General features: G+C 52.7%; 1 protein-coding gene across 1 annotated transcript in view; it reads left to right on the top strand.

The window, feature by feature from the left end:
• Positions 1–27,682, top strand: part of MIPOL1 (mirror-image polydactyly 1) — a 561,381-nt gene that overhangs the window by 15,657 nt on the left and 518,042 nt on the right. Inside the window, exons 3-4 of the mRNA XM_086937912.1 lie at positions 10,195–10,324; positions 19,674–19,707. Coding sequence (XP_086794038.1) covers positions 10,195–10,324; positions 19,674–19,707 — 164 coding nt within the window. The remainder of the gene's footprint in view (positions 1–10,194; positions 10,325–19,673; positions 19,708–27,682) is intronic.

The following is a 27,682-nucleotide window of genomic DNA, read 5'->3' as shown; positions in this document are numbered from 1 at the left end:
CCTGGAACTTCGACGATCTACACGACTAGATGATTGAAGAATCTCCCTTGGAGTGAAGGAGTTAGTCCCCTGCTTGGCAGGCACCAAAGACGCATCTGACCGGTCTGCATCTCCGAAACTCCCGCTGAAATGCAGAGGTGGATTTCCAGACTTCCTCGAGGCCGAACTGAGTCCACAGCAAAGCTGAGACCCATAGCCCTTGTGGGTACTGTGGACATTTGCAAGGGCATCAGCTTGCCGATGACTGTCAAGGCTGTACATTGGGTTACTTGTAGCCCAGACCCAAGCACCTTCTATATGGAAGATTGTGGACCTACACTCCACAAGTGTTCCATGAGCCCGCTTCTTGCATTTCCGCTCGAGATACCTTTGTGATCCCTGGTCGGTTGACTGGTTGGTCCCTGTGAAGGCAACTCTGATTTTCCTTGGGCTTCCCTGGTTGCTCCAGACGTGCCCTGGCTCCCCACTGTGTGTTGAGTCCCTCGGACCTTGCTGGTCCACACCAAGGCATTTCTTCACTTTCTGTATGGGTTGCTGTTGACAAGGCTTGTTGGGTCCAATCTGGTCACCGACGCAGCAGCACTCGACCTCCTTCATGGGACAGCTCAAATCCAGCTCTTAGTCATCGTCGACGCCTCCTGGTCCTCTTGGCTGCAGAGTCAATACTTCACCTCTTCAACCTGAAATCACCAGACATCGGTGGGCATTCGATTATTGTGCCCCTGGTCACTGGCAAATGACTCTGTCCCCTCTGCTTTCAGGCTCTTCTCATCTTCGATCCAGGCTTGGATCACACCGGAAACGTTCTTCTTCAACAACAGCACCACTTTGCAGCAGATCGCCATTGAAAACGACAACGATTCCTGACACCAAAAGACATCTATGCACCCTGCTTGCCTGGGTGAGGTAACTCGAGTACTCTGGTACGCCCTCATGGGTGTTGGCCCTAGAACCCCTTAAGTCTAAGGGGGTTTGCTCAACGTCCTCTCTTAAGTGTCCTTAATCTTTAAATTTCCAACTGCGACTTTCCCCATAGAAGCTAACGGCGTCTTGCTTCTGTGTTCTCACACTGCACACGCCCCCCGTGGGTCCCCTTTGTCACTACCTTGGGTGGTTCCTTGTGGGCTCAGCGATTCTACAGGCTCTAGCCCTTGTGTCTAGTCAAGTTGTGGTTCTTACACCACTTTCTTAATATATGGTGTGGTACGCCCCTAGGGCTCAATGTATATTGTGCTAATTTACTGTGTTATTAAGTTTACTGAATGTACTTTTGCCTCAAGCCTCATAAAGAGACTAGATGGATGTGTTTTGAATAAATACGTATATTTTATATATATATATACCTGTTGTTTGTTGGACAGGCCACATGAAGGGCCCGCTCCCCCTCTGCCCGACCAGGCCCGAGCCCGGTCCCTCAAGTGTTACACACCACCACTTCACGTTTTCCGTCCCCTCCGGGACCCCTGCCTCTGAACATCTCGACCTCTTGGGCCCGATCCACTACTGGCCCGCGCGGCCGACCTGGGCGCCATCTTGGACAATGCACCACGAGGCCGCGTGGCCTCCGATCGACCCTAACCCTGGGCCTGGCCAGGCCTCAGACATCCCGGCACCACCATCCACCCAGGAGGTGAGCGGACTACTTGGCAGGTCAATGGGAGAAAGAGGTGTCGATGGCTCTCCCCCGCCAGGTACCGCTCGCCCCCAGCCTCCCCGGGCGCCGGCTCCACCCCCCTGCTGGGTGTCTGAACTCCCTCATCCTGGACCCCCCGACCTCCGAGTGCGAGGGTCCGGACATCAAAGGGCAACGGCCCTATAACTGAGGCAGCTCCAGAGCAGGAAGGCAGTTGTATCCTGGAGTCGAGAGACGCAGAGAAGAACTCATCCTTGACGGACTACTGGCGCTGCCGTAGCCCTACTTTGTGAACTATCGTCCTACCTGCTGGCGCTGCCGCAACCTTCGTAAACCTTCATCGTCGTCGGGACCTGCTGGCGTGGCCGCGGACCGTTTGTACCTCCATCTCCATCGGGACCTGCTGGCTCCGCCGCGGACCGTCGCTACCTTCAACCATCTCGGGACCTGCTGGCTCCGCCGCGGCCCGACCATCTAGAACGCCGAGCTCGAGGATTGAGAGCTATCCATCCACCCATTTGGTAACAAGACTGTCCCGCTACCCCCTCCCCAAACCAGAGACTAGAACCGAGGGGACCCCTGAGTCCAGACCTCCTTGTATCATTTGGCCGTACTCAAAGAATTGCTGATAAAGTATCGTTTAACCTTATCCTTGTGTGGTGTCCGTCTGTGGGGGGGAAGTTACTTGTCTGTACGATCGCTGGAGACGGCTCTCCCTGGAGACCTCTCCCCTTATACTCGGCCGACCCTCCCGGTCCGTCTAACATTGGTGGCCAGCGGCGCGATCCGAATCACCGCATAATCGTACAGAGAGTAGCTCACCCCACGACGAAATCACGATGACAACCAAAGAAAGTGGATCCACCGAGAAATTTCAGATGGAGAAATTGGAAGAATACAGCCATCGTGAATTAAAACAATTCTGCATCGAACTAGGTATCGCTACCACCGGTCTAAGTACCAAAGATGATTTCAAACAGGCCCTGGAGTCCTGGGCAGAAACCGGGGCCGTCAGACCCCCGGACCAAAATATCGCAGCAGTAGACACCGCGGCTCCCGAGGAGCGAAGAACGGGTCTCTCGCAAGACGAGATCCAGGAACGAGAAAAAACAAGACTACATGAACTAGAAATGACCCGGCTCAAAATGGATGGGGAACTCAAGTTGGCCGAACAGAAACTGAACTTAGAACATCTGAGGCTCCGAGAAGAAAGAGAGGAAAAACAGAGACAAAGAGAGCTCGAGGAAAAAAGACTGGCATATGAACATGAGCGCAAATCAGCTGAGATAGACTTACGCAAGCAGAACAAGGAATCCGGGGTGACCGAGCAACCCCGCACCCCAGGAGCAACAGATAAGAAGGTACACATCCCCAAGGATGTCGTTCGAGAATACTTCCGAGAGGACGACATCCAACAATGGTTCAAGGCCTACGAAATAGCTATGACCTCCCACCGGATCGATCGAAGCGACTGGGGAGCCGGTCTATGGGGGAGATTCCTCAATGAGGGCCGCGATGCCCTGCTACAGCTCCCGGACCATCTGATGACCTCCTATGACCATATGAAAGCGGCCCTCCTCACCCGCTATGGGCTCACACCCGAGATGTACCGCCAGAGGTTCAGAGACTGCACCCGCATCCCGGGTACAACTTGGGTGGAGTACGTTAACTATTTCAGCAGAGCCTTCGAGGGTTGGATCAAAGGAAGCAATGTCACAACTTACGAACAGCTCTTCAATCTCATGGTGTGGGAGCATCTGTCAAACAATTGCTTCATCGAACTCCGGCAGCACCTCCTCGACAGCAAATTGTCTGATCCACGGCAGCTCGCAGCCGAAGCTGACCGGTGGGAAATCACCAGAGTGGGCCGAAATGGGTCCTATGAACAGAACCGAAACCACCACGGTCAGCACCGTCCCCGAGGAGGAGGAGGGGGGGGCCAAGGAAGAGGAAAAGACAGCACTCCGGCCGCCCCCGCTGCCAGCACCCCTCCCCCGGCCAACCGGGGCAGCACCCCGGCACGACCAGGATATAGGGCCAATGTCACGTGTCACCGATGCCAGCGAGTCGGCCACTACGCAAACGACCCAAATTGCCCACAGAACCAGAGCCCGAGACCCCGCCAGGTGGCTGCCGCTGCCCTGGGGGAAGAACAGATCTCCGAGGAACAAGAAGAATATGAGCAAGAACATCAAGAATGGGAGCCAGCCTCCATGGCTCTAGCTTGCTTAGGGGGGAAAGACATGGTCCCGCGGGTCCCCCTACCCGCTAACACCCGGAAGTACAGCCAATGGGTGAGCATCAATGGTCGCCGGGCCGAAGCCCTCCGTGACACCGGGGCCAGTGTGACAGCCGTCCGCTGTCACCTGGTGACACCAGAACAGTTCCTACCAAATATTCTCTGCCCTGTCCGTTCAGCCGATAACTCGGAGAGTCTGTGTCGGATGGCCTGCGTCCCTTTCGAATGGGGAGGGGTCTCCGGCATGTTGAAGGTGACGGTCCGAGATGATGCCCCCGTAGACTGCCTCCTGGGGAATGACCTTGAAAGCTCTCCGTGGGCAGCCGTAGAACGAAGGGAACACCTGGGGATGTTAGGCATCCCGGACTGGGCGTGCGTCACCACCCGGTCCATGGCCGCCCGTGCCAATCTCCGACCCGAGGAACCTGAATGGCCGGCGCCTCCTCCCCCGGTCGCTCCAGTCGAAGACGCCGACCGTGCCGTCCCCCCAGAACCAGCTCAACCTCCGGGCCTCTCGGGCCTCGACCAGTGGCATCAAGAGGGGGGGCCCACACAGGAGCAGTTTCGCCAAGAGTAGAAGACCTGTCCCTCCCTCGAGGGACTCCGCCAACAAGCCCTCGCCCAGAACGCAGGGGATACCTCCGGAACACACTGGGTCTATTGGGACAATGATCTGCTATACAGTGAACAAAGGATCGCGGAGTTGGGGGCCAGTCGAGTGCTAGTAGTACCCCTCCGTTTTAGAGACTTCTTGCTAAATCTGGCCCACGATGTCCCCCTGGCTGGACACCTGGGTCAGGATAAAACTTACAGCCGCCTAGTGACCCACTTCTTCTGGCCTAAAATGAGGAATGATGTACTCCAGCATTGCCGATCTTGCCCCACGTGCCAAGCCGGTGGGAAGAGCGGCCGCAAACTAAAAGCCCCCCTGCAACCATTTCCAGTGGCCACCACCCCGTTCGAGAGGGTCGGGATAGACATTGTGGGGCCCCTGGACCCCCGCACCGCACAAGGACATCGGTTCATCCTGGTACTGGTGGACCACGCCACCCGCTACCCCGAGGCTGTTCCCCTGCGAACTGTGACAGCCCCGGTAGTCGGCCGGGCCCTGATGGGGATCTTCTCCCGTGTGGGCTTCCCCCGAGAAGTCGTCAGCGACAGAGGCACGAACTTTATTTCAAAATATATGAAGTCCCTCTGGCAACAGTGTGGAGTCACCTACCGATTCACGACCCCCTATCACCCTCAAGGAAACGGACTCGTTGAGCGGTTCAACCGCACGCTCAAAGGGATGATTGGGGGGTTGGAAGAGCCCCTCCGTCGCCAGTGGGATGTGCTACTGCCGTGCCTCCTCTTCGCATATCGAGAAGTCCCCCAGAAGTCCCTCGGCTTCAGCCCGTTTGAACTGTTGTATGGACACCCCGTACGGGGGCCGCTCAGCCTAGTCAAGGAAGGCTGGGAAATGCCCCCTCTAAAGAACCCTCCAGATGTCTTCAAATACCTCCTAACCCTCCGCAACCAGACCCGACGGTTCAGAGAGCTGGCAAAAGCAAACTTGGAGGCCAGTCAAGAGGACATGAAAAAGTGGTATGACCAAAATGCCTCCTCCATCGAATTTGAACCCGGCCAACAAGTATGGGTGATGTCCCCCACCGAACCGTGCGCCCTGCAAGACAAGTGGACGGGGCCCTTCAAAGTAGTTGAGCGCAAGGGCCCTGTCACCTATCTCATCGACATGGAATCTTCACGGAACCCCCTCCGGGTCCTCCACGCTAATAGACTGAAACCCCATTTCGTGCGTTCAGAACTCAGCCTCCTGATGGCCACAGACAATGGAGCCGAAGAAGACTCCGAACCCCTCCCTGACCTCCTACGGACTCGGGAGAAAGACGGCTCCGTGGACGGGGTCCGACTCTCGGAGGCCCTCACCCTGGGACAACGCCAAGAATGTCGAGACCTCCTGCTGCAGTTCGCCAGCCTGTTCTCCCTCACCCCAGGTGTCACCTCCTGGTGTGTGCACGACGTGGACACGGGGGACAGCCCCCCTATCCGCCACCGGGCCTACCGCGTACCAGATCGGGTACGGGCCTGCATTCAAGAAGAAGTAACCAAGATGCTCACGCTCGGGGTCATTGAGCCCTCAGACAGCCCCTGGGCCAGCCCAGTAGTACTGGTCCCCAAAGCAGCCACCCCCGGCACCACACCGGAACTCCGGTTCTGCGTCGACTACCGGGGCTTGAATGCGGTCACCAGAACAGACGCACATCCCATCCCCCGGGCAGATGAGCTAATCGACCGCATGGGAGCTGCCCGCTACCTCAGCATTTTCGACCTGACGGCGGGCTACTGGCAGATCGGCCTCACACCCCGGGCCCAAGAACGATCTGCGTTTTCCACTCCTGACGGCCATTATCATTTCAAAGTCATGCCCTTCGGCATGAAGAATGCCCCAGCAACGTTTCAGCGACTCGTTAATCAGGTCTTGGCCGGACTCGAAGGATTCAGTGCCGCCTACCTAGACGACATCGCTGTATACAGCCACCACTGGTCTGACCACCTCCACCACCTCCGAGAGGTGCTACAGGCCCTTCAGCGAGCTGGCCTCACGATCAAGGCCAGCAAATGCCAGATTGGTCAGGGGTCCGTGACCTACCTCGGACACCAGGTGGGAAGCGGCCTGGTGGCCCCTCTACAGCTCAAGATCGCCGCCATCCAGTCCTGGCAGCCCCCCATCACCCAGACCGAGGTACGCGCCTTTCTGGGACTCACGGGCTATTACCGACGGTTCGTGAAGGACTATGGTAGCATAGTGGGGCCCCTCACAGAACTCACGTCCAAAAATCAACCACAGAAGGTCAACTGGACCCCAGATTGTCAAACAGCCTTCGAACAACTGAAGGCCGCCATGTGCTCCGCCCCTGTGCTCCAGGCCCCCGACTACAGCCGGGAATTCGTCGTCCAGACGGATGCCTCCGACCACGGCATTGGGGCGGTCCTGTCTCAATTGAACCCCGAAGGCCTTGATCAGCCAGTGGCCTTCATCAGCCGGCGACTCCTGCCTCGAGAACAACGCTGGAGCACCATCGAGAGGGAGGCCTTCGCCGTGGTATGGGCCCTCAAAAAGCTCCGGCCCTATCTTTTTGGCACACACTTTCGGGTACAGACCGACCATCGACCCCTGCAGTGGCTGATGCAGATGCGGGGGGAGAACCCAAAACTACTACGTTGGTCCATCTCCCTACAGGGGATGGACTTCACTGTGGAACATCGACCTGGACAAGACCACGCCAACGCGGATGGCCTGTCACGCTTTTTCCGCCTCGACGAGGAGAGTCCCCAAGAGGATGGGTGACTCTCCCCGCCTTCAGCTGGGGGGGACGCATGTTGGACAGGCCACATGAAGGGCCCGCTCCCCCTCTGCCCGACCAGGCCCGAGCCCGGTCCCTCAAGTGTTACACACCACCACTTCACGTTTTCCGTCCCCTCCGGGACCCCTGCCTCTGAACATCTCGACCTCTTGGGCCCGATCCACTACTGGCCCGCGCGGCCGACCTGGGCGCCATCTTGGACAATGCACCACGAGGCCGCGTGGCCTCCGATCGACCCTAACCCTGGGCCTGGCCAGGCCTCAGACATCCCGGCACCACCATCCACCCAGGAGGTGAGCGGACTACTTGGCAGGTCAATGGGAGAAAGAGGTGTCGATGGCTCTCCCCCGCCAGGTACCGCTCGCCCCCAGCCTCCCCGGGCGCCGGCTCCACCCCCCTGCTGGGTGTCTGAACTCCCTCATCCTGGACCCCCCGACCTCCGAGTGCGAGGGTCCGGACATCAAAGGGCAACGGCCCTATAACTGAGGCAGCTCCAGAGCAGGAAGGCAGTTGTATCCTGGAGTCGAGAGACGCAGAGAAGAACTCATCCTTGACGGACTACTGGCGCTGCCGTAGCCCTACTTTGTGAACTATCGTCCTACCTGCTGGCGCTGCCGCAACCTTCGTAAACCTTCATCGTCGTCGGGACCTGCTGGCGTGGCCGCGGACCGTTTGTACCTCCATCTCCATCGGGACCTGCTGGCTCCGCCGCGGACCGTCGCTACCTTCAACCATCTCGGGACCTGCTGGCTCCGCCGCGGCCCGACCATCCAGAACGCCGAGCTCGAGGATTGAGAGCTATCCATCCACCCATTTGGTAACAAGACTGTCCCGCTACCCCCTCCCCAAACCAGAGACTAGAACCGAGGGGACCCCTGAGTCCAGACCTCCTTGTATCATTTGGCCGTACTCAAAGAATTGCTGATAAAGTATCGTTTAACCTTATCCTTGTGTGGTGTCCGTCTGTGGGGGGGAAGTTACTTGTCTGTACGATCGCTGGAGACGGCTCTCCCTGGAGACCTCTCCCCTTATACTCGGCCGACCCTCCCGGTCCGTCTAACTTTGTTGATCTCTTTTTATTTGGTCATTCACAAGATTATAGACTGGTAAAACAAGCTGCTTTACATTCGTTCAAGAAAGCCTGAAGGTTGCTCTCCACAACTAGCACTAGCACAGCTTTCTATATAAACCTACCATCAATAAGTGTTGTTTGGACTGGTGCAAGGCGCCCACTAGAATAGTGGACAGCATATGCCTGGCCAACTTCTCGCAGGGGTCTGTGCGTGCACACTCCATCACAGTGCCAGGGTAGGGGGAGGCAGGGGGTCTGTGCGTGCACACTCCATCACAGTGCCAGGGTAGGGGGAGGCAGGGGGTCTGTGCGTGCACACTCCATCACAGTGCCAGGGTAGGGGGAGGCAGGGGGTCTGTGCGTGCACACTCCATCACAGTGCCAGAGTAGGAGAAGGCAGGCCACGTCTTTGACATGGGTAGCAAAGGGAGCAGGCCCTGTCCTTCAAACTCCTCTCAGTTCGCCACGTGTGTACCTCGCACCAGCTAGTTGGTGGGGTGACTCCTGGGCACTCCCTAACACATAGGGTAAAAGTTCTGAACCTTACCCACTTTTTCAGTAGTCTAAAATGCCATGTCAGGACATTTTCAAGATGGTGAAGGGCTTCAGCCACACTAAATGTAGGCTCTGAGGGCTGAAGGTGTGTGTGGGAGTATAATAGGGAAATCGCCAGTGCCCTCCAACATCTAACTCTAAACTCCAGTTTGAGGTATGCACTGTATCCACACCAAACCCAGAGACAGAAGTCTGGTAGGACACAAGACATGCATCCACAAACCTTGTCTTGCCATCCTGGTCTCTCCATTTTAAGTCTTCCCCAAGTGTTGCACGTGGTCCCACAGACATGTCGGGCAGGATTTGACAATGTGGTATCACAGGATGCACACAGCCCCACTCTGACTGTGTGGAGTTTGAGGAGTCATCTCTTAGATTATCCTATTAGTTGCTCCTCTGAGGCATTTCACACATATTTTATGCTGAGCACAAGCTGGGAGAAGCAGGAGAGCTCATGTAAGTTAGCCTCAAGGAACTGCCAAGCGGGGAGAATGTGACTTTCTAAAAGTTTATTTTCCTTAATATTTATTAAATTCCAAAATCACCATTGATTTTGATTTGTTATAACTATTAAACATAGTGATTTCATTATTTTGTCCTTCTGGTCCCTTTCCCTAGTTGGTAGTATTAGTATTTTATTGTGTAGTCTGCTGTTCTACATAGAACAAGGAGGCCTGGCAGAGTGAAACAGTTATTTGGGCTTTCTCTAGAGGGACACAGTAATATTCATGTTATTCTAATCCTGTTTTTAAATAACATGCACCCTACTGTTAGGACTACAAGGGTTCCATAATAGTGACTAACTAATCTGTAAAAGAGATGTTTACCTATCAAAAAGGATTTTTTTAACAAGTTGCACTGTAGGTTTTACACTGCAGCAGTCAAGCTTCAATGGTAGGCCTGGAGCTATGTTGTTTTTTGTCCCAATAATGGATGTCTCAAATGTTGACAGTTAACTTTAGATGGCACAGGTGTATTTCTGCCCAATATATTATGACCTTATAGACCAGTTAAATATGCGAGTTGGGGATTAGTCAATCTCTCCATGTTTGAGGGGGTCATAGAACAAAAACTGGGCACTGGACAGCAGTGCCCCAAAGTGCAGAGTCTAAAAATCAGCAATAAAATAAGTTCGAGCAAAAGGCAAATAATCGAGGCAAAAAGTGGGATTTCCCCCACCTCCTGCTGGATTTTCTGTGTCCTCTTTGTTGGTTTCCTTGCCTTTCTTGTGTATCGCTCTTGCTTTAAGGCTGATCTTCTTCTCCTATCTTGTTCTCTTGTTGCTTCCCAGATGTTTCCCTGACGCGCTGTGTTTTCTTTTCCTCAGCTCTGGTGGAAGAAGTCTACCTTGCTCAGCGGGAGCGGGACCAGGCTGTCATGGCCAGACTGCGGTTGGCCAATGAGGAGCGGGACGAGGCCATCTTAAGGGCCAAGCGCCTGGAGCAGTCTCTGAGGGAGTATGTGTGACTTTCCTTTCTTGTTCTGTATAGGGGGGTGTCGGGAAGTAGAGTCCATTTGAGATGGTTCTGGTAGTGGGGAAACGAAGCCTACTCATGGAGGTGACTTCCGAAGTAAAGGACGTGCTGTAACCCTTTCCATCGTGCCCTGTACCCCCAGTTTAGAGAGGGTCTTACAAACATGCCAGCCCCCCCACTGTTTGTCAGTTGAGTCCACACTTGTGTCTGAAGGCTCAGGTCTCAGTACCTGGAGAGCTAGAGGGGCGCTTGAGCGGAGTAGATTTAGATCCCACGGACCTTGTGTACTCTTCACCATGATGATGAATTACTACAAGATCATGTGTGCAGAGCAGAGGCATGTCCTAGTGAATCCCCATGTCGAGAATGTGCACACCACTCCAGTGCGAGCACTGAAGGCTTGTCCTGAGGAGACCCTCCTGAGACATACAATCTCCTACACTTCCTCAAGTGTGATCTATCAGGCTTCTGGACCTTATGCCAGAGACACCTGGTTAGGTTTGCCGGGAACACCTGGTTAGGTTTGCCGGGAACACCTGGTTAGTTTTGCCGAGAACACATGGTTAGGTTTGCCGGGAACACCTAGTTAGGCTTGCCGTAGACACCTGGTTAGGCTTGCCGTGGACACCTGGTTAGGCTTGCCGTGGACACCTGGTTAGGCTTGCCGTGGACACCTGGTTAGGCTTGCCGTGGACACCTGGTTAGGCTTTCCGGGGACACCTGGTTAGGTTTTCCGGGGACACCTGGTTAGGTTTTCCGGGGACACCTGGTTAGGCTTGCCGTGGACACCTGGTTAGGCTTGCCGTGGACACCTGGTTAGGCTTGCCGTGGACACCTGGTTAGGTTTTCCGGGGACACCTGGTTAGGTTTTCCGGGGGCACCTGGTTAGGTTTTCTGGGGGCACCTGGTTAGGTTTTCTGGGGGCACCTGGTTAGGTTTGCCGGGGACACCTGGTTAGGTTTGCCGGGGACACCTGGTTAGGTCTGCCGGGGACACCTGGTTAGGTCTGCCGGGGACACCTGGTTAGGTCTGCCGGGGACACCTGGTTAGGTCTGCCGGGGACACCTGGTTAGGTCTGCCGGGGACACCTGGTTAGGTCTGCCGGGGACACCTGGTTAGGTCTGCCGGGGACACCTGGTTAGGTCTGCCGGGGACACCTGGTTAGGTTTCCGGAGACACCTGGTTAGGTTTGCCGGAGACACCTGGTTAGGTTAGATGTGCTGGAGACACCTATTTAGTTATTAAACCGCACCTGTAAGAAATTGGGATATAATAGAGAGGGGTAAGTACCTTCTCAAGTAAAAATCACTATCCTCCTTAAGGTGTACCACTAAAATCTGCAAATAAACCTGAGCTCAATCCCCTGATGGCTATGGCACTGGACAGACAGTCCAGTGTTGGGTCTGGTTTGGTTTTAGGTGGTTTGGTGTTGGGTTGGTTTTAGGTGTGGTTTGGTGTTGGGTCTGGTTTGGTTTTAGATGGTTTGGTGTTGGGTCTGGTTTGGATTTAGGTGCTTTAATGTTGGGTCTGGTTTGGTTTTGGATGGTTTGGTGTTGGGTCTGGTTTGGTTTTAGGTGGTTTGACGTTGGGTTTGGTTTTAGGTGTGGTTTGGTGTTGGGTCTGGTTTGGTTTTAGGTGGTTTGGTGTTGGGTCTGGTTTGGTTTTAGGTGGTTTGGTGTTGGGTCTGGTTTGGTTTTAGGTGGTTTAGTGCTGGGTCTGGTGTGGTTTTTTTTAGGTGGTTTGGTGTTGGGTCTGGTTTGGTTTTTTTCAGGTGGTTTGGTGTTGGGTCTGGTTTGGTTTTGAATGGTTTGGTGTTGGGTCTGGTTTGGTTTTAGGTGTGGTTTGCTGTTGGGTCTGGTTTGGTTTTAGGTGGTTTGGTGTTGGGTCTGATTTGGTTTTAGGTGGTTTGATGTTGGGTTTGGTATTAGGTGTGGTTTAGTGTTGGGTCTGGTTTGGTTTTAGGTGGTTTGGTGTTGGGTCTGGTTTGGTTTTAGGTGGTTTGGTGTTGGGTCTGGTGTGGTTTTAGGTGGTTTGGTGCTGGGTCTGTTGTTTTTTTTTTTTTTTGAAAAATCTTTATTGACAGGAAGGCAGAAGATATATTCACAATAACACATTCAGATGCCAGTGTCATAGTAGCATTGGTTATTATCAAGAGAAACGGATACCATAAACCACAGTCTGACATGGGGCATCTGCTTTTCTACTATGGACATGGATGAATTGTCAGCAACCATTTCGCACAGACTTTATCTCACCTTCATACCAGACCCATTTTGCATTCCGTGATCTGCCCACTTTCAGCACAGTTATTAGTTTCTAGCAAGTTCAGCTAACAGAGAAAAGAAAAACAACAAAACTTAACTATTGTCATCACTCAGTAGAAAGTTATACCCGTTCATAGTTGGTTATTAGTCACTGCACACGATCAGCTCGTTATCAAAGGTTTTGTCACACTCTTGCCACCCCAGCATATACCAGAGTTCATTATTTATGCCTGCCCTTCCTAATCCTCCTCCTCCTCTGAATCCAAGTCCTCGTCTTCCGGTAATGGTTCACATGGTTCTCCCCTGTATTCGATCCAGGGCGTCCACACCTTATTCCATTTACGGGGGCAGGCCCGTAGTACGTATACCGCCCGTTCCTTCACCATTAGTAAGTCCATATTCCTGATCCACCCAGCCACCGTAGGTAACTCCGGGGCACCCCACCTTTGTGCAATGTCTCGCTTGGCCACTGTCACGGCCAACGTGACCCACAGCTGTCCATACCTGTCCAGGTCATTAGGGTCCCAAATGTTCAATAGACACTTACGGGGTTCAGGCAGGATTGACAGTTTGATGGCCTGGGAGACTGTGCTCATAATCTGCTTCCATATGTCTTGGATCAGTGGGCATTCCCATAAGGTGTGGAACAGAGTACCCTCCTCCCCGCAGCCCCTGAGGCAGAAGGGGTGTGGCGCCCTCTGTATTCTGTGCAGAAGTGTTCTGGTGTAGTAAGTGCGATGTAAAATCTTGAGTTGCACTAACCTGAACCTAGCCGAAATGCCCACTTCCCTTGGTGATGCAAGCGCCTCGTTCCACTCTGAGTCATCCATTTCGCCTAGTTCCCCAACCCATCTCTCTCTGAGTTTCTGTGTGGGGTCTTTCAGGTTGTTAACCAGCTTCTTATATGTGAGAGAGGTTGCCTTCTGCCCCATAAAGTCAGACAGTAGCCTATCCTCTAGTGGTGACGATTCTGGGAGTGTGGTATCAGGTGGAATTGCTTGTAGTAGCGCGTGTCGGATCTGCACATATCTAAATGTTTCAGTGGGGCCCAAACCATATTGTTGCTGGAGCTGTGAAAATGCAACTACTGTGCCTTTGTCCCAAAGGTCTCCTCCCGCGGAAATTCCTATGTGATCCCATTGCGCGAATCCCTTACAGGACCTTAAGTTTCCTAGCGATCTTGTGTCCCACAATGGCGTCATTCTGGTGATCTTCCCCTTCCAACCCATTCGAGATTGTGCTGCGTGCCATAATGCCGCCGTATGAGACGTCGGTCCGAGTAGGTTCTTAACTTGTGAGAAATTGTAGAAATTGTATAGTACCGAAAGCATACCGTCCGTCCCCAGCTGTGACCAGTCCGGCAACGCGATCCCCCCTTCATACCAGCTTTTCACTAATTTATCATGCGCTATACGGGCTGGGCCGTTGCTCCACAGTAAGTTGGATACCAGCGCAGCGACTTGTTTGAAGTAACGCGGTGCCACCATATAAGGGGTATTTTCTAGCACATAGAGAAATCTGGGGAGAGCCATCATTTTATATAATGCCGCTCGCCCAAGGAGGGTCAGTGGCAGAGTAGCCCAGTATTTAACATCTGCACGCAGGCGTGCCAGAGGTGGCATCAAGTTTTCGGCATAAAAGTCCGCAGCACTATTAGTAATGAAAATACCCAGGTATTTAAAGGAGGTGGTCGCCAACGTCAGGGGACAGTCGTCCTGCAACAGTGGTTCCGGGCCCTTAAGCACGTATATTATTGATTTGGACCAATTCAGGGTGTACCCTGACGCCTTTCCGTGCTCATCGCATAGAGTCAATAGGGCAGGGATTCCCTCGTTAGGACCAACCATGTAAATCAGCATATCATCTGCATACAGGGAGACTTTATCCTCCCACCCTTCCTCCCAAGTGATGCCCCGAAACAATGGCGTTGCTCTGAGCAAGATGGCCAATGGCTCTAGTACCAGCGCAAAGAGTAGGGGCGATAGCGGGCACCCTTGTCTAGTTCCGCGTCCCAATGGGAACGTTGGCGAAATGTGACCATTCGCAACCACTTGTGCCACTGGTGAAGTGTACAGTAGCCGTACCCACGCAAGATATTTCGGGCCAAAGCCCATACGAGCAAGGACTGCAAATAGATACTCCCATTCCACCAGGTCGAAAGCCATTTTGGCGTCTAGGGATAAAATTACAGCTTGTTCTGAAAGGAGATGTGCCCGTGCCAGCACCCCATGGACCCTCCGCAGATTCAGTGCCGTGCTCCTGTGTGGCATGAAACCCGATTGATCGGGGTGTATCAGGGTGTGTAGGTGCTGGGTCAAGCGACTGGCCAGGAGTTTCGCCAGGATTTTCGCTTCAACGTTGAGCAATGAAATGGGTCGGTACGAGGTGCATACAGTTGGCGGTTTAGCTGGTTTAGGAATGGCTACTATCGTGGCCGTGCGCTGGTCAAGTGGGAGTTCCGCCCTCTCCACACTCTCAACATACATATTCAGCAGGGGTTTGCCCAACACGGAAGCCGTCGCTTTATACCATTCTACGGGTAGTCCGTTGGGCCCTAATGCCTTGCCGGATTGCAACGCCTGTATTGCCAATTGGATTTCGGCCTCTGTCAATTCAGTGTCTAGTTCCTGCTGCGCCTCTTGTGAGAGCACGGGGATAGCAATGTGTTTGAGCGAAGCCATCGCCTCCCGTTCCGTGACGGTCCGCACCGGGGTGTATATCTCCTGACAGTGGCGTGCTAAGGTGCGTACTATTTGTTCAGGGTGTGTCTGTAGCTGGCCATCATGTGCGTAGAGTCTCTGTATCCCTCTGTTACTACCGCCCCGTTTGTCCAACCAAGCCAGCATCCTCCCAGCCTTGTCACCCACGTCATATATTCTATGTGCGGTGTTTGCCAAATGTCCCTTAGTAGTCGTTGTGAGGTGAGCCTGGTGTTGCTGCTGTCGGAGGTGCAGCGCATGTGTCGTTTCAGGGGTGGGGTCCGACATGTGGGCGGTGTTTGCGGTGTGGAGTGCCAACTCCAATTTTGCGAGTTCACTTCCGGAGTCTCGTTTATGCCCTGTTATCGCTGATATGGCTGCGCCGCGCAGGACTGCTTTGTACGCTTCCCAAAGCATCGAGGGCGATGAAACTGTTCCTGTTTTTTCGGTAAAATAGTGCGCTGTGGCCAATTCGAGTTTCTTCCTGATTCCAGGGACTGTTAAATAGTTGGGGTATATTGGATACATTCTGGCGCGCTTCCTCTCTTTGGTAGTAAGGTGGAGGGACACTGGGGAGTGATCAGATATGCCTCTGGGTAGAATTTCTAGTTTGTCTATTGATCCCAATCCCACCCCTAGAAATAAAAAGTAATCAATACGTGAGAGGCTGTTATGTGTAGAGGAGTAGTGCGTGTATTGAGTCGCCGTGGGGTTCAACTGACGCCAGACATCTGTGAGGCCTAGTGCGCTCAGAAAACCAGGAAGCTTGGCAGCCCCTCTCGGGCGGTCTCGTATGGGAAAGGTGTCCAGCAAGGGGTCTGTTATTGCATTAAAGTCCCCCCCAATGATCATATCACCCTCTGGGAGGTCAAGGAGAAACTGTCCAAGCGCCGGCAGTGCTGTAGAGTGGAGTGCCGGGGGGACGTACACGGACACCACACTGAGGGGCCTCCCCTCCCATTGGCCATGTAGCGCCGCAAAGCGACCCTGGTCGTCCGTCCTGCGGCTTTCAACCATAAAGGACGAGTTCTTTTTGAGGAGTATCCCTGTGCCCCTGGATCCCGTAGTGAATTCTGCGTGTACCGCCATGGCATACCCACGTCTGTCGAGTGCTTTGCATGTAGTCCCTGCCAGGTGCGTTTCCTGAAGCATTACTAAATCAGGCCCGTGGCGTTTGACGGTTTGCAGGACCAAATCTCTCTTAATTTTGTCTCCCAGGCCTCTAACATTCCATGTGAGCAGTTTCAGGGGGGGCACCGCTGTCATTGCAGGGGCGCCCTCAGCGGGTGCATCTCGTTCCTGTTGGGCCATATGGGCTTGTGACCAGTGTTACTGGTGTGTGGCAGTGGGGTGTAACGCATATGCAATGACGTGTGCTAGGGTACCAGGAGTGTACGGCCTGCAGTGGGGCCGTGTTCCACATGAAAGTAGTGATGACTAAGAACAATAACAGTAACATTACAACTTTTTCCCCCCACCCCCTCCCTGCTCCCCTGCACCACAGACGACTTCCCGCCCGCAACCCCAACTTGGCAGAGTGCTTAATCCCATCCCTAACTATCTTACTTGCTCGTGGGGTTGGTGAGTCCCCTACAGGCACCGTCCAATGCCCGCCCTACTCAGCTCCATCAGCTTCAAGGTCCCAAAGGCTGCAAGCGTGTTGTCCCCCACGCAGCCATTCATTCAGACCCTGACAGGCTGTCCTGAATCAAGTGGGTCCCTCTCAAGATCAGACTCCAGTCCTGCGGCGCCTTCCCTGTTCGTGGGGCTACTGGATGGGTGTTCCGTCGGTCTTCCGTTACGCTGGTTACTTCCGGTCCCTGTGCGGGCGCTGGGGTTGGCCCACCCGTCTCCATTCATCAAGCCATTCTTGTGCCACCTCCGGCGTATCAAAAAACCACGTTTTTCCATCGGCTACAATCCGCAATTTGGCGGGGAAAAGCATAGAGTATGGCAGCCCTCTGTCACGTAGCGTCTTTTTCACTTCAGTGAATGATTTCCGGCGCCTAGCCACCTCCTCCGTGTAGTCCGGAAAGAAGGCTAAAGTCGAGTTCTGAATTTTTACAGGTGGTGAGACCCTGGCCGCTTGCAGGATGGCGTCCCTGTCTCTAAAATTAAACAGTCTAGCTAGTACAGGCCGCGGTGTGGCTCCTGGCTTGGCCGCACCTCCAGGAACACGGTGCGCCCTTTCAACAGAGAAAAAGTGTGACAGGCCTTTAGGTTGTAGCTTGGTTTTGATGAGTTCCTCGACGTACAAATCCATAGCACCTTTTCCTTCCGATTCCGGAAGGCCTAGGATGCAGACGTTGTTTCTCCGGGAGCGCCCTTCCTGATCGTCCAGCTTGTCCTGTAGTTGTTTGGTGACTTTTTCCATTCGTTCCATCGCCACTTGCAGGTCCGAAGTGTCCTCAATGAGCGACTTGGTAACTACCTCCACTTGAGACACCCTTTCTGACATTTTCTTAAAGTCCGCCCTTAGCAGATTAACTTCGGAAGAAATGGAGCCCACCGTTGTTTGTACCTCGGAGAAGGTTTAAATAATGTCTTCCAAGGTTACCTTTTTTGTTCCGTCTGTATCTGAAGCTGCGCCTGTGGAGTGACGCCCGCCACTCTGAGAGTGTCCATGCTGGCTGTACGCAAATTTGTCGAGTTTCGCCTGTGTCGACGCACTCCTTGTACCCTTGCCTGCCATGGCGTCGTGCTTGTGAATGTATAGCCTGTTCTTGGCGATATTCCCAGTACCACGCGTCAATGAGCTACGTGGCTCCCTCGGGCGTCAGGCGGTGTGCAGTCGGGTGGGTGTCTCACTGGTTTCAAGAGCTCGCTTTATCTCCCACAGGGCCCAGGCGCGGTGCAGTCGGCGGTCGCGATGAGCAGCACGCCGGTCCCAGTGCTGTATTTGTGCGGCTTGCCGCGTGGCCACCCCGGCCCCTCGCGTTCACTTTAGTATGCCTTGCCTCGGCGCTCCGGTGTGTCTTCGTTGATCCCCTGGCAGGGGTCACCTTGCAAACTGTGTTCAGACCCCTACTGTGCAGCAGGAGGGCACCCCAGTCTAGCAGCGTTAGGGTGCAACTGCTCGGTCAGCCACGGCGCCTCTCGATGGGTCGATCACCACTATGGACGCCCCATCAGGATGTTCTCTCTGTGCCAGGATTCAAGGGTTCAGTCCCGTCCCCCCGTTAATCTTGCGTGAGAACACGGATTATTGGCACTGTGGGAGGATGGCAGGGCCTCCGATGCGATCTTCCTCACCCTGCTGCGTGAGCGTTGCGCCTGATCGTCTCCTCTTCCCAATATGGCGCTGTCCGGGACCCAGGGATATCTCCGTTTGCGTTGGTACTTGCGTTGTGTTTTAATGGTTTATGCAACCAGTCTTGGATGCGGCAGTCCTTACTGCACTTACGGGGGTCTGTGCCGGCAATGCGGAGCGCCGGAGCACTTCTCGTTTTCGTGTCCTGAAGGGGCCGGCTGATGCCACCGCGCCCAAGCCGAGCAGGATGCACTTCCGCCCGGGCCCACCAGTTACGCCAGGCCGGTGCGGCCAGACAGTCACAGGCCTCAGCACGTCGCTTCAAAATGGAGCAGTTCACGGCATCTGACTGCCGCCGGGGTCGGATCAAACAGCGCCGCTCGGGTCCCCAAGCCGATGCCGCTACTTCGGGCGGGCGATAACGCGGATAAGTGAACGGATTTTAATGCGGGCCGCTATGCCTTGGGGAGCTCCCGCTTCAAGCTGCCGCCATGCTCGGCAGTTGGCCACGCCCCCTCTGGTTTTTTTTTTTAGGTGGTTTGGTGTTGGGTCTGGTTTGGTTTTGAATGGTTTGGTGTTGGGCTGGTTTGGTTTTGAATGGTTTGGTGTTGGGTCTCGTTTGGTTTTAGGAGAGTTGGCCCAGTTGTATTTATGCTTTGTTGGAGCTGGCTCGCATGTTTTTTTGCGGCCTGTGTTTTTATGTGATACTGGCAGATGTTGAGTGCTGCAGGGGCTGAGGGGACAGCAGTGAGAGGGTTTGGGGTGCAGTGGGGGACTGGGGTTCCAGCTCAGTGGGTGCCCCTGAAGCGCCCAGATCTCGCCCAGACCCCCGGGCGCTGCGCCTGCTTCCAGAATCAATAAAGCGCCGAAGGCCCCGTCTTGGCGCATATGAGGCCTTGATCCCGCCGGGCGGGAGGGGGGAGCGGTAAACAGTAATAAGGCGCCTCCGAGCAGAGCCCTCGATATTGCCTGCTGCGCCCGGCAGCTGCCGCCCTAATGCCGCCCTCACCCTCCCCCCGCCAGATTGGCAGCAGAGCTCCGGGTTTGGGCGGGAGATCGTCGCTGCTGCACTGAGAAAATGCAACTCATCCGGTGCTTTCTCTCTCTCTCTCCTCTAGGTTGGAAGATATTAACCCCGAAGAACAGGAGGCGGTGAGTCATCCCCCGGGGGCGCCGGGGCAGCTTAACCTGGATCGAGGGGGGAGGGGGGGTGGGGGGTGAGAGGCTGCGAGGGCTGGGACTGCCGCAGTGATGAGCTGTGCGCGAACTCGCATTAAACATCAGTGCACCGTGTGATGTGCTCAGAGTACTCACATCCCACAGTAGTGCAGCGTGTGATGTGCTCAGAGTACTTGCATCCCACACTAGTGCAGCGTGTGATGTGCTCCGAGTACTTGCATCCCACACTAGTGCACCATGTGATGTGCTCTGAGAACTTGCATCCCACACTAGTGCACCATGTGATGTGCTCAGAGTACTCACATCCCACACTAGTGCACCGTGTGATGTGCTCTGAGTACTTGCATCCCACACTAGTGCGCCATGTGATGTGCTCAGTGTACTCACATCCCACACTAGTGCACCGTGTGATGTGCTCCGAGTACGTGCATCCCACACTAGTGCACCGTGTGATGTGCTCTGAGTACTTGCATCCCACACTAGTGCGCCATGTGATGTGCTCAGTGTACTCACATCCCACACTAGTGCACCGTGTGATGTGCTCCGAGTACTTGCATCCCACACTAGTGCACCGTGTGATGTGCTCCGAGTACTCACATCCCACACTAGTGCGCCATGTGATGTGCTCAGTGTACTCACATCCCACACTAGTGCACCGTGTGATGTGCTCCGAGTACTTGCATCCCACACTAGTGCACCATGTGATGTGCTCCGAGTACTTGCATCCCACACTAGTGCACCATGTGATGTGAGTATTTGCATCCCACACTAGTGCACCATGTGATGTGCTCCGAGTACTTGCATCCCACACTAGTGCACCATGTGATGTGCTCAGAGTACTCACATCCCACAGTAGTGCACCATGTGATGTGCTCCGAGTACTTGCATCCCACACTAGTGCACCGTGTGATGTGCTCAGAGTACTCACATCCCACAGTAGTGCACCGTGTGATGTGCTCTGAGTACTTGCATCCCACACTAGTGCACCTTGTGATGTGCTCTGAGTACTTGCATCCCACACTAGTGCAGCGTGTGATGTGCTCCGAGTACTTGCATCCCACACTATTGCACCATGTAATATGCTCTGCGTACTTGCATCCCACACTAGTGCACCGTGTGATGTGCTCAGAGTACTCGCATCCCACACTAGTGCACCATGTGATGTGCTTTGAGTACTTGCATCCCACACTAGTGCACCGTGTGATGTGCTCTGAGTACTTGCATCCCACACTAGTGCGCCATGTGATGTGCTCAGTGTACTCACATCCCACACTAGTGCACCGTGTGATGTGCTCCGAGTACTTGCATCCCACACTAGTGCACCGTGTGATGTGCTCTGAGTACTTGCATCCCACACTAGTGCGCCATGTGATGTGCTCAGTGTACTCACATCCCACACTAGTGCACCGTGTGATGTGCTCCGAGTACTTGCATCCCACACTAGTGCACCCTGTGATGTGCTCTGAGTACTTGCATCCCACACTAGTGCGCCATGTGATGTGCTCAGTGTACTCACATCCCACACTAGTGCACCGTGTGATGTGCTCCGAGTACTTGCATCCCACACTAGTGCACCGTGTGATGTGCTCCGAGTACTCACATCCCACACTAGTGCGCCATGTGATGTGCTCAGTGTACTCACATCCCACACTAGTGCACCGTGTGATGTGCTCCGAGTACTTGCATCCCACACTAGTGCACCATGTGATGTGCTCCGAGTACTTGCATCCCACACTAGTGCACCATGTGATGTGAGTATTTGCATCCCACACTAGTGCACCATGTGATGTGCTCCGAGTACTTGCATCCCACACTAGTGCACCATGTGATGTGCTCAGAGTACTCACATCCCACAGTAGTGCACCATGTGATGTGCTCCGAGTACTTGCATCCCACACTAGTGCACCGTGTGATGTGCTCAGAGTACTCACATCCCACAGTAGTGCACCGTGTGATGTGCTCCGAGTACTTGCATCCCACACTAGTGCACCTTGTGATGTGCTCTGAGTACTTGCATCCCACACTAGTGCAGCGTGTGATGTGCTCTGAGTACTTGCATCCCACACTATTGCACCATGTAATATGCTCTGCGTACTTGCATCCCACACTAGTGCACCGTGTGATGTGCTCAGAGTACTCGCATCCCACACTAGTGCACCATGTGATGTGCTTTGAGTACTTGCATCCCACACTAGTGCAGCGTGTGATGTGCTCAGAGTACTCACATCCCACACTAGTGCACCATGTGATGTGCTTTGAGTACTTGCATCCCACACTAGTGTGCACCGTGTGATGTGCTCAGAGTACTCACATCCCACACTAGTGCACCATGTGATGTGCTTTGAGTACTTGCATCCCACACTAGCGCACCTTGTGATGTGCTGTGAGTGTACTAGCATTACACTCTAGTGCACCTTGTGAGGTGCTGTGTGAGTGTTCTCTCATCACCCACTAGTGCACCATGTGACATGCTCTGAGTACTTGCATCCCACACTAGTGCACCATGTGATGTGCTCTGAGAACTTGCATCTTACACTAGTGAACCATGTGATGTGCTCTGAGTACTTGCATCCCACACTAGTGCACCATCTAATGTGCTCTGGGAACTTGCATCCCACACTAGTGCACCATGTGATGTGCTGTGAGTGTACTAGCATTACACACTAGTGCAATAATTCAATAATGGGACCCGGAGATATATATATATATATATACGTTTTTTAACGTTTTAAGTAGAAACAATGCCACGAAGCATGAAGCGCCAATCAAATGTCACAGTAGACCGGGACATAGGTGCAAATTGAGACTGACCGCGATGGAGCCCACGTGGAATACACCAGCCAACTGCGGACTGTTTCCTCGAAGTATAAATCCACCTCAGAAGTACGCTTGTGATTCTCCCCCCTCCCCCCCCCCCCACCCCACCCCCGACTTCAGAGGCGGCACAAGAGACTCACGGTGGTCAGGCAGAGGCCACCAGCAGGCTCCAGTCCTGGTCCAGTTGCCCCTTGGTATTTGCAGGGAAGGGCTATAGTTGCTTGTTTCATCCCTGTATCTTGAACAGGAGCTCCGCACAATGCTCCCAGGAGTCCATTTCTTGGTCCTGGGTAAAGATGGAGCAGATCCAGCCCGTCAGGGCTCCTCTCAGCTCACAGATAGCAGTCCAGTCCTTGTGTGTTCTTCTTCAGGTCCAGAAAGTGTTTTGAAGTGGGTGCCTGGAGGAGTCCTATTTATACCAGCATTAGAGAGTGGTTGAAATTAACCCTTGATAGCACCCTAACCAATGGGGTAAAGGTTCCTGGGCTAACCCCAACCACACTGGGCATTTTCAAGATATCAAAAGTCTTTGGACATGCTAAATGTGTGCTCTGAGGGCCAGGTGTGTGTGTGTGCGTGTGTGAATGGAGAGTGTGGTATGGTAATTCTACTGTCCTTCCACATTTAACACTAAGATCCAGTTTTGGGCAGCCACTGTACCCACAACAAGCCCAGAGATAGAAGTCTGGTAGAACAAAAGTAGGGTTTTCTAGCAACCAGACAGTGAATACCTAAGAATGTGTTGGCATCCTGTTCTCTGCCTTACAAGTCTACCCCAAAATGTTATATGTGAACAAAGGAGACCTGTCAAGTAGATGTTGACACTCAAACGGTATTTGGCACACTAATGTCAAAAATGAGGGTTCGAGGCATGTGCGCTTTAGATATGCATGTTTTGCATACTCCTGCCATCTAGTGTTGGGTCCGGATGTTTGCAAGTTGTTTTCCTTTGAAAAAATCTTTCCAGTCACAAGGTAAGGTGACTCCTCCTTTCGGTGATAGTGCTCATAGGCATCGACTCCATTGTTATTGTTTTTTTCCGCCATCGGTTTCTGACGTGTATTGCTGCGCTCCTGTTCGAAACCGTTCTTTGCACAATCCACTCTACTCTCAACGATATTGTTTTTGTATGCTTTTCCCTGTTCTCAGAGTATTGAATTGGTCAACAAATTCTCCATCTTCGATCAAAAACTTCCTGGGTGGCCTTCGGGCCTAGCCATGTCGGTTCAGCCTTCCGGTGATGGAATGGACACCGTTCCAAATCTGTCCTTGGTGCCACACCAAGTACCCTCGCACGGACCTACATCAAGTTTGTAACTTGTGCCTCTCTCCAGAGCAAAAGGAGGAAGACTGCAACACCTGTAAATCGTTTCGGTCCAAGAAAACTCTATGCGATAGTCTGACTCGACGACGAGAAATGCAACATCAAAGCGTTCAACACACTCTTGATATCTTCAGTGAAGAATCCGAGCAGGAAGAGAACGAACCATTGGTGGCAGAAGAAGAGGCCTTCTCCATTCCAGAGTGAGATTCTGATCTTGAGATCGATTTGGAGTCTGAAGATGTACATCCAGGACAGGGCGCTCTTGATACCGAAGACCCCTTGCCCCCAAAAACCTTTTCCAAAAAGCATAAGGCTATGGCACCACCTCTGCCTTCTGGCCAAGGTCAGCACCAAGACAATGGTTCCAACGCTCCACCTCCTGGCTCAACACCAAAACAAATAGTCAAGCCTTTCGGTTCGGGCAGAGTCGGACGAAATTATCTTTGCATCTGAAACCCCCATGTTCGAAGACCAAATCTGGTTTGGAGCTGAAACCCTCTGCTCCAAAAGAAAAATCTATCTCTGTGTTGAAATCGAAGGACAGCCTCTCCGACCCTCCCAAACCATTTTTAGACTTTTTTAAAGCTAAATTGGGTCCTAAACCAAAGAAGATTTATATCGATCCTGATACAGGACATATTTCTGCTAAAACACCAGCAAAACGCAAACTTCCGTCAGAGGACCCTGCATATAAGATTCCTCTGAAGAAGAAAAAGGACATGGCTACCAGCCCTGCTTATCCTGCCCCGCAATCCCCTCCATCTTCTCCGCATTTACCAATTCTAGATCCTTTACACATAACACCTCAAGGATCTCCACACCTCAGCCAGAAGGGGGGGATAATGATGATGATGATGATGACACTCATTTGCTTCTAGACCCGTGGAATGATTGCACCATTGACCCTCCATTGGATCCTAACCCCGACCTTTACCCTCCAAAACCATCCCACCCGGACGATAATGTGGCTTATCAAGACCGTATTGCTAGAGCAGCAGCGTGCCACGGGGTGGCCTTACATAAAGAGTCCTTAGAGGAAGACTTTTTATTTAAATTTATTGGGTCCACACACTGGTCAATTCAGACACTCCCTATGCTAAAGGGCACGATGAGGCATGCAGATGACATCTTCCCGTATTTTAACTTCCAGAGTCGATAAATATAAACCTTCACCATCTGATCCTGTGTTTATCAAAGGACAATTGCCTCTCGACTCCCTAGTGGTGTCCAATACTGGCAAAACAGCTAATTTGCTTACCTCTGGTTATGCGCTTCCCCAGACAAGGAATCTAAGCTGATAGATGCCTCGGGAAAGCGAGTGGCTGCTCAAGCCGCTAACCTCTGGTGCATCGCAAACACGCAGGGCCTACTAGCTAGGTATGACAGGGCACACGGGGACGAGATGGACCAACTGCTCCAATATCTCCCAGACGAAACTGCTCCAATATCTCCCAGACGAACACACAGCCAAGGCACAAGAGTTAGTTCAAGAGGGGAAACTCATTTCTAACTCTACAATCGGATGTACTCTAGATTCTTGTTGACACCGCGGCTAGGGAGATCAATACCAGCATTCTACTTAGGAGGCCTGCACGGCTTTGGATTCAAGGTTTAAACCCGAGGTTCAGCAGTTCATTTTAAACGCCCCTTTTGACAGAGAACACCTGCTTGGTCATGAAGTCAACCAGTCTTTAGAAAAAATGAAAAAAGACACCCAAGTGGCAAAGCCCATGGGAGCGCTTCAGACCTGAATGCTTCCTCTTATAAAGGCAACACCCAATCCTCTCCATCTAGAGGTTTTTAAAGAGGAAATAATTCCAATGGTAGGGGTAGAGGTGCCACAGTGCGTATCTCCCCTTCTTCCAAGAATGACGTGCCCACACTTCCCCCCCATTACTTAACACCTGTTGTGGGAAGACTTCAACCGTTTCTCCCTATTTGGCGATCCAGAACAACCGACAAATGGGTGATCGACCTTATCCGACATGGTTATTGCCTGGAGCGTACCACCAATCCATCAAACATTCTACCTTGCACTCACAAACTGTTGTCAGACCACTTTTAGTTACTCAAACAAGAGGTGCAACCTGTCTTAGAGAAAGGAGCCATGGAACCCCTTCCATTACCGTACCAAGGTTCAGGGGTTTACGCTCTCTGTTTTCTAATCCCCAAAAAGGACGGCTCCTTGAGACCCATTTTGGATCTCAGAACGTTAAACCTGTACATACTGTCAGAACATTTCCATATGGTAATGCTTCAACAGGTCCTTCCACTTCTACAGTAAGGCGATTTTATGTCCACACTAGACTTAAAAGAAGCATATTTTCACATTCCTGTTCATCCAGCACATTGTAAATATCTCTGATTTGTGATAGCAGGAAAACACTATCAGTTCAAAGTATTCCCATTCGGAGTAACTGCTGCTCCCAGAGTGTTTACCAAATGACTAGCAGTAATGGCAGCTCATCTCAGAAGACCACAAATTCACGTCTTCCTGTACTTGGACAACTGGCTCATCAAAGCCAGCACACAGCAGAAGTGTCTAAAACACACTAAGACCATGCTACACCTGCTCCACCAATTGTGTTTCACTGTCAACATATAAAAGTCTCACCTACACTCTTAAAATACAATCCTATCAAGGAGCCACTCTCAACACTTACACAGCTCTAGCCTCTCCAAATACAGGCAGAATTTGCAATATCCAAACTCTACTCTATTGCTGCAGTTGCAGGCAGACCAAACCTTACTAGACAGAACATTCATGCAGCTACTAGGAATGATGGCGTCCTGCATGGCAGAAGTGCCTCATGCAAGACTACACATGTGTCTGCTACAAGAATGCTTAGCACGTCAATGAAATCAGTCACAGGGTCAATTAACAGATCCAATGTTGGAGACAGCCGCACCCATCGCTCTCTGCAGTGGTGGAACCCACAACATTTATCAATAGTGCGGCCCTTCATTTACCCTGTTCGACAGATCATGCTAACAGCAGATGCATCTCTCACAGGTTGGGGTGCACGTCTCCACAATTTCACAATTCAGGGTCTCTGGGACACCAAGCACAAACGTCTCAACTTCAACTATCTAGAGCGTCTAGCAGTATTTCTAGTGCTGAAAGCTTTTCAGTCTCATCTCAAAGACGAAGTTGTCCTAGTCTGCATGGACAACATGACCATAATGTACAAAAAGAGGGGGGAGACACACTCTCCAACTGTGACGCTTCTCAGACAATTTGGAGCTGGGCAATCCATCACAAGTTTTACCTTCTGGCAGAACACCTTCCAGGAGTGAACAATCAAATTGACGACCTCCTCAGCAGAAGGCAGCAAATACATGAGTAGGAACTTCATCCCAACTTCCCCTTCCACACTTTTAACAATGGGGATACCCACAAATAGATCTGTTTGCCACAGTAGGCAACGCACAAAGCCCAAACTTTGCCTCCGGGTCCCCACACCCCCTATCCAAAGGAAGTGCCCTGCGGATGAATTGGTCAGGGATATTTGCCTATGCTTTTCCACCTCTCCCACTCCTTCCTTTTCTGGTTCAGAAGCTCGGGCAAACATCCATCTCATTGATTCTGGTAGCTACCGCATGGGCCCGTCAACCGTGGTACACCACCTTGTTGGAGCTCTCAGTAGTTCCACATCAAAAGCTATGTCTCACCGCCAGTCTCCTTACTTAGAACCGTGGAGAAATCAGGCACCAAATCCCAAGGAGCTCAACTTAGCGACTTGGCTCCTGAAGTCATAGAGTTTGGATATTACATTTGCCACCTGACTCTGACTATTTTAAAAGAAG

The sequence above is a fragment of the Lissotriton vulgaris genome, chromosome 9, assembly GCF_964263255.1.
Source record: "Lissotriton vulgaris chromosome 9, aLisVul1.2, whole genome shotgun sequence".
Classification (NCBI taxonomy): Eukaryota; Metazoa; Chordata; class Amphibia; order Caudata; family Salamandridae; genus Lissotriton; species Lissotriton vulgaris.
Note: the sequence above shows the minus strand (reverse complement) of the source record. Positions and strands in the feature narration are given on the sequence as shown.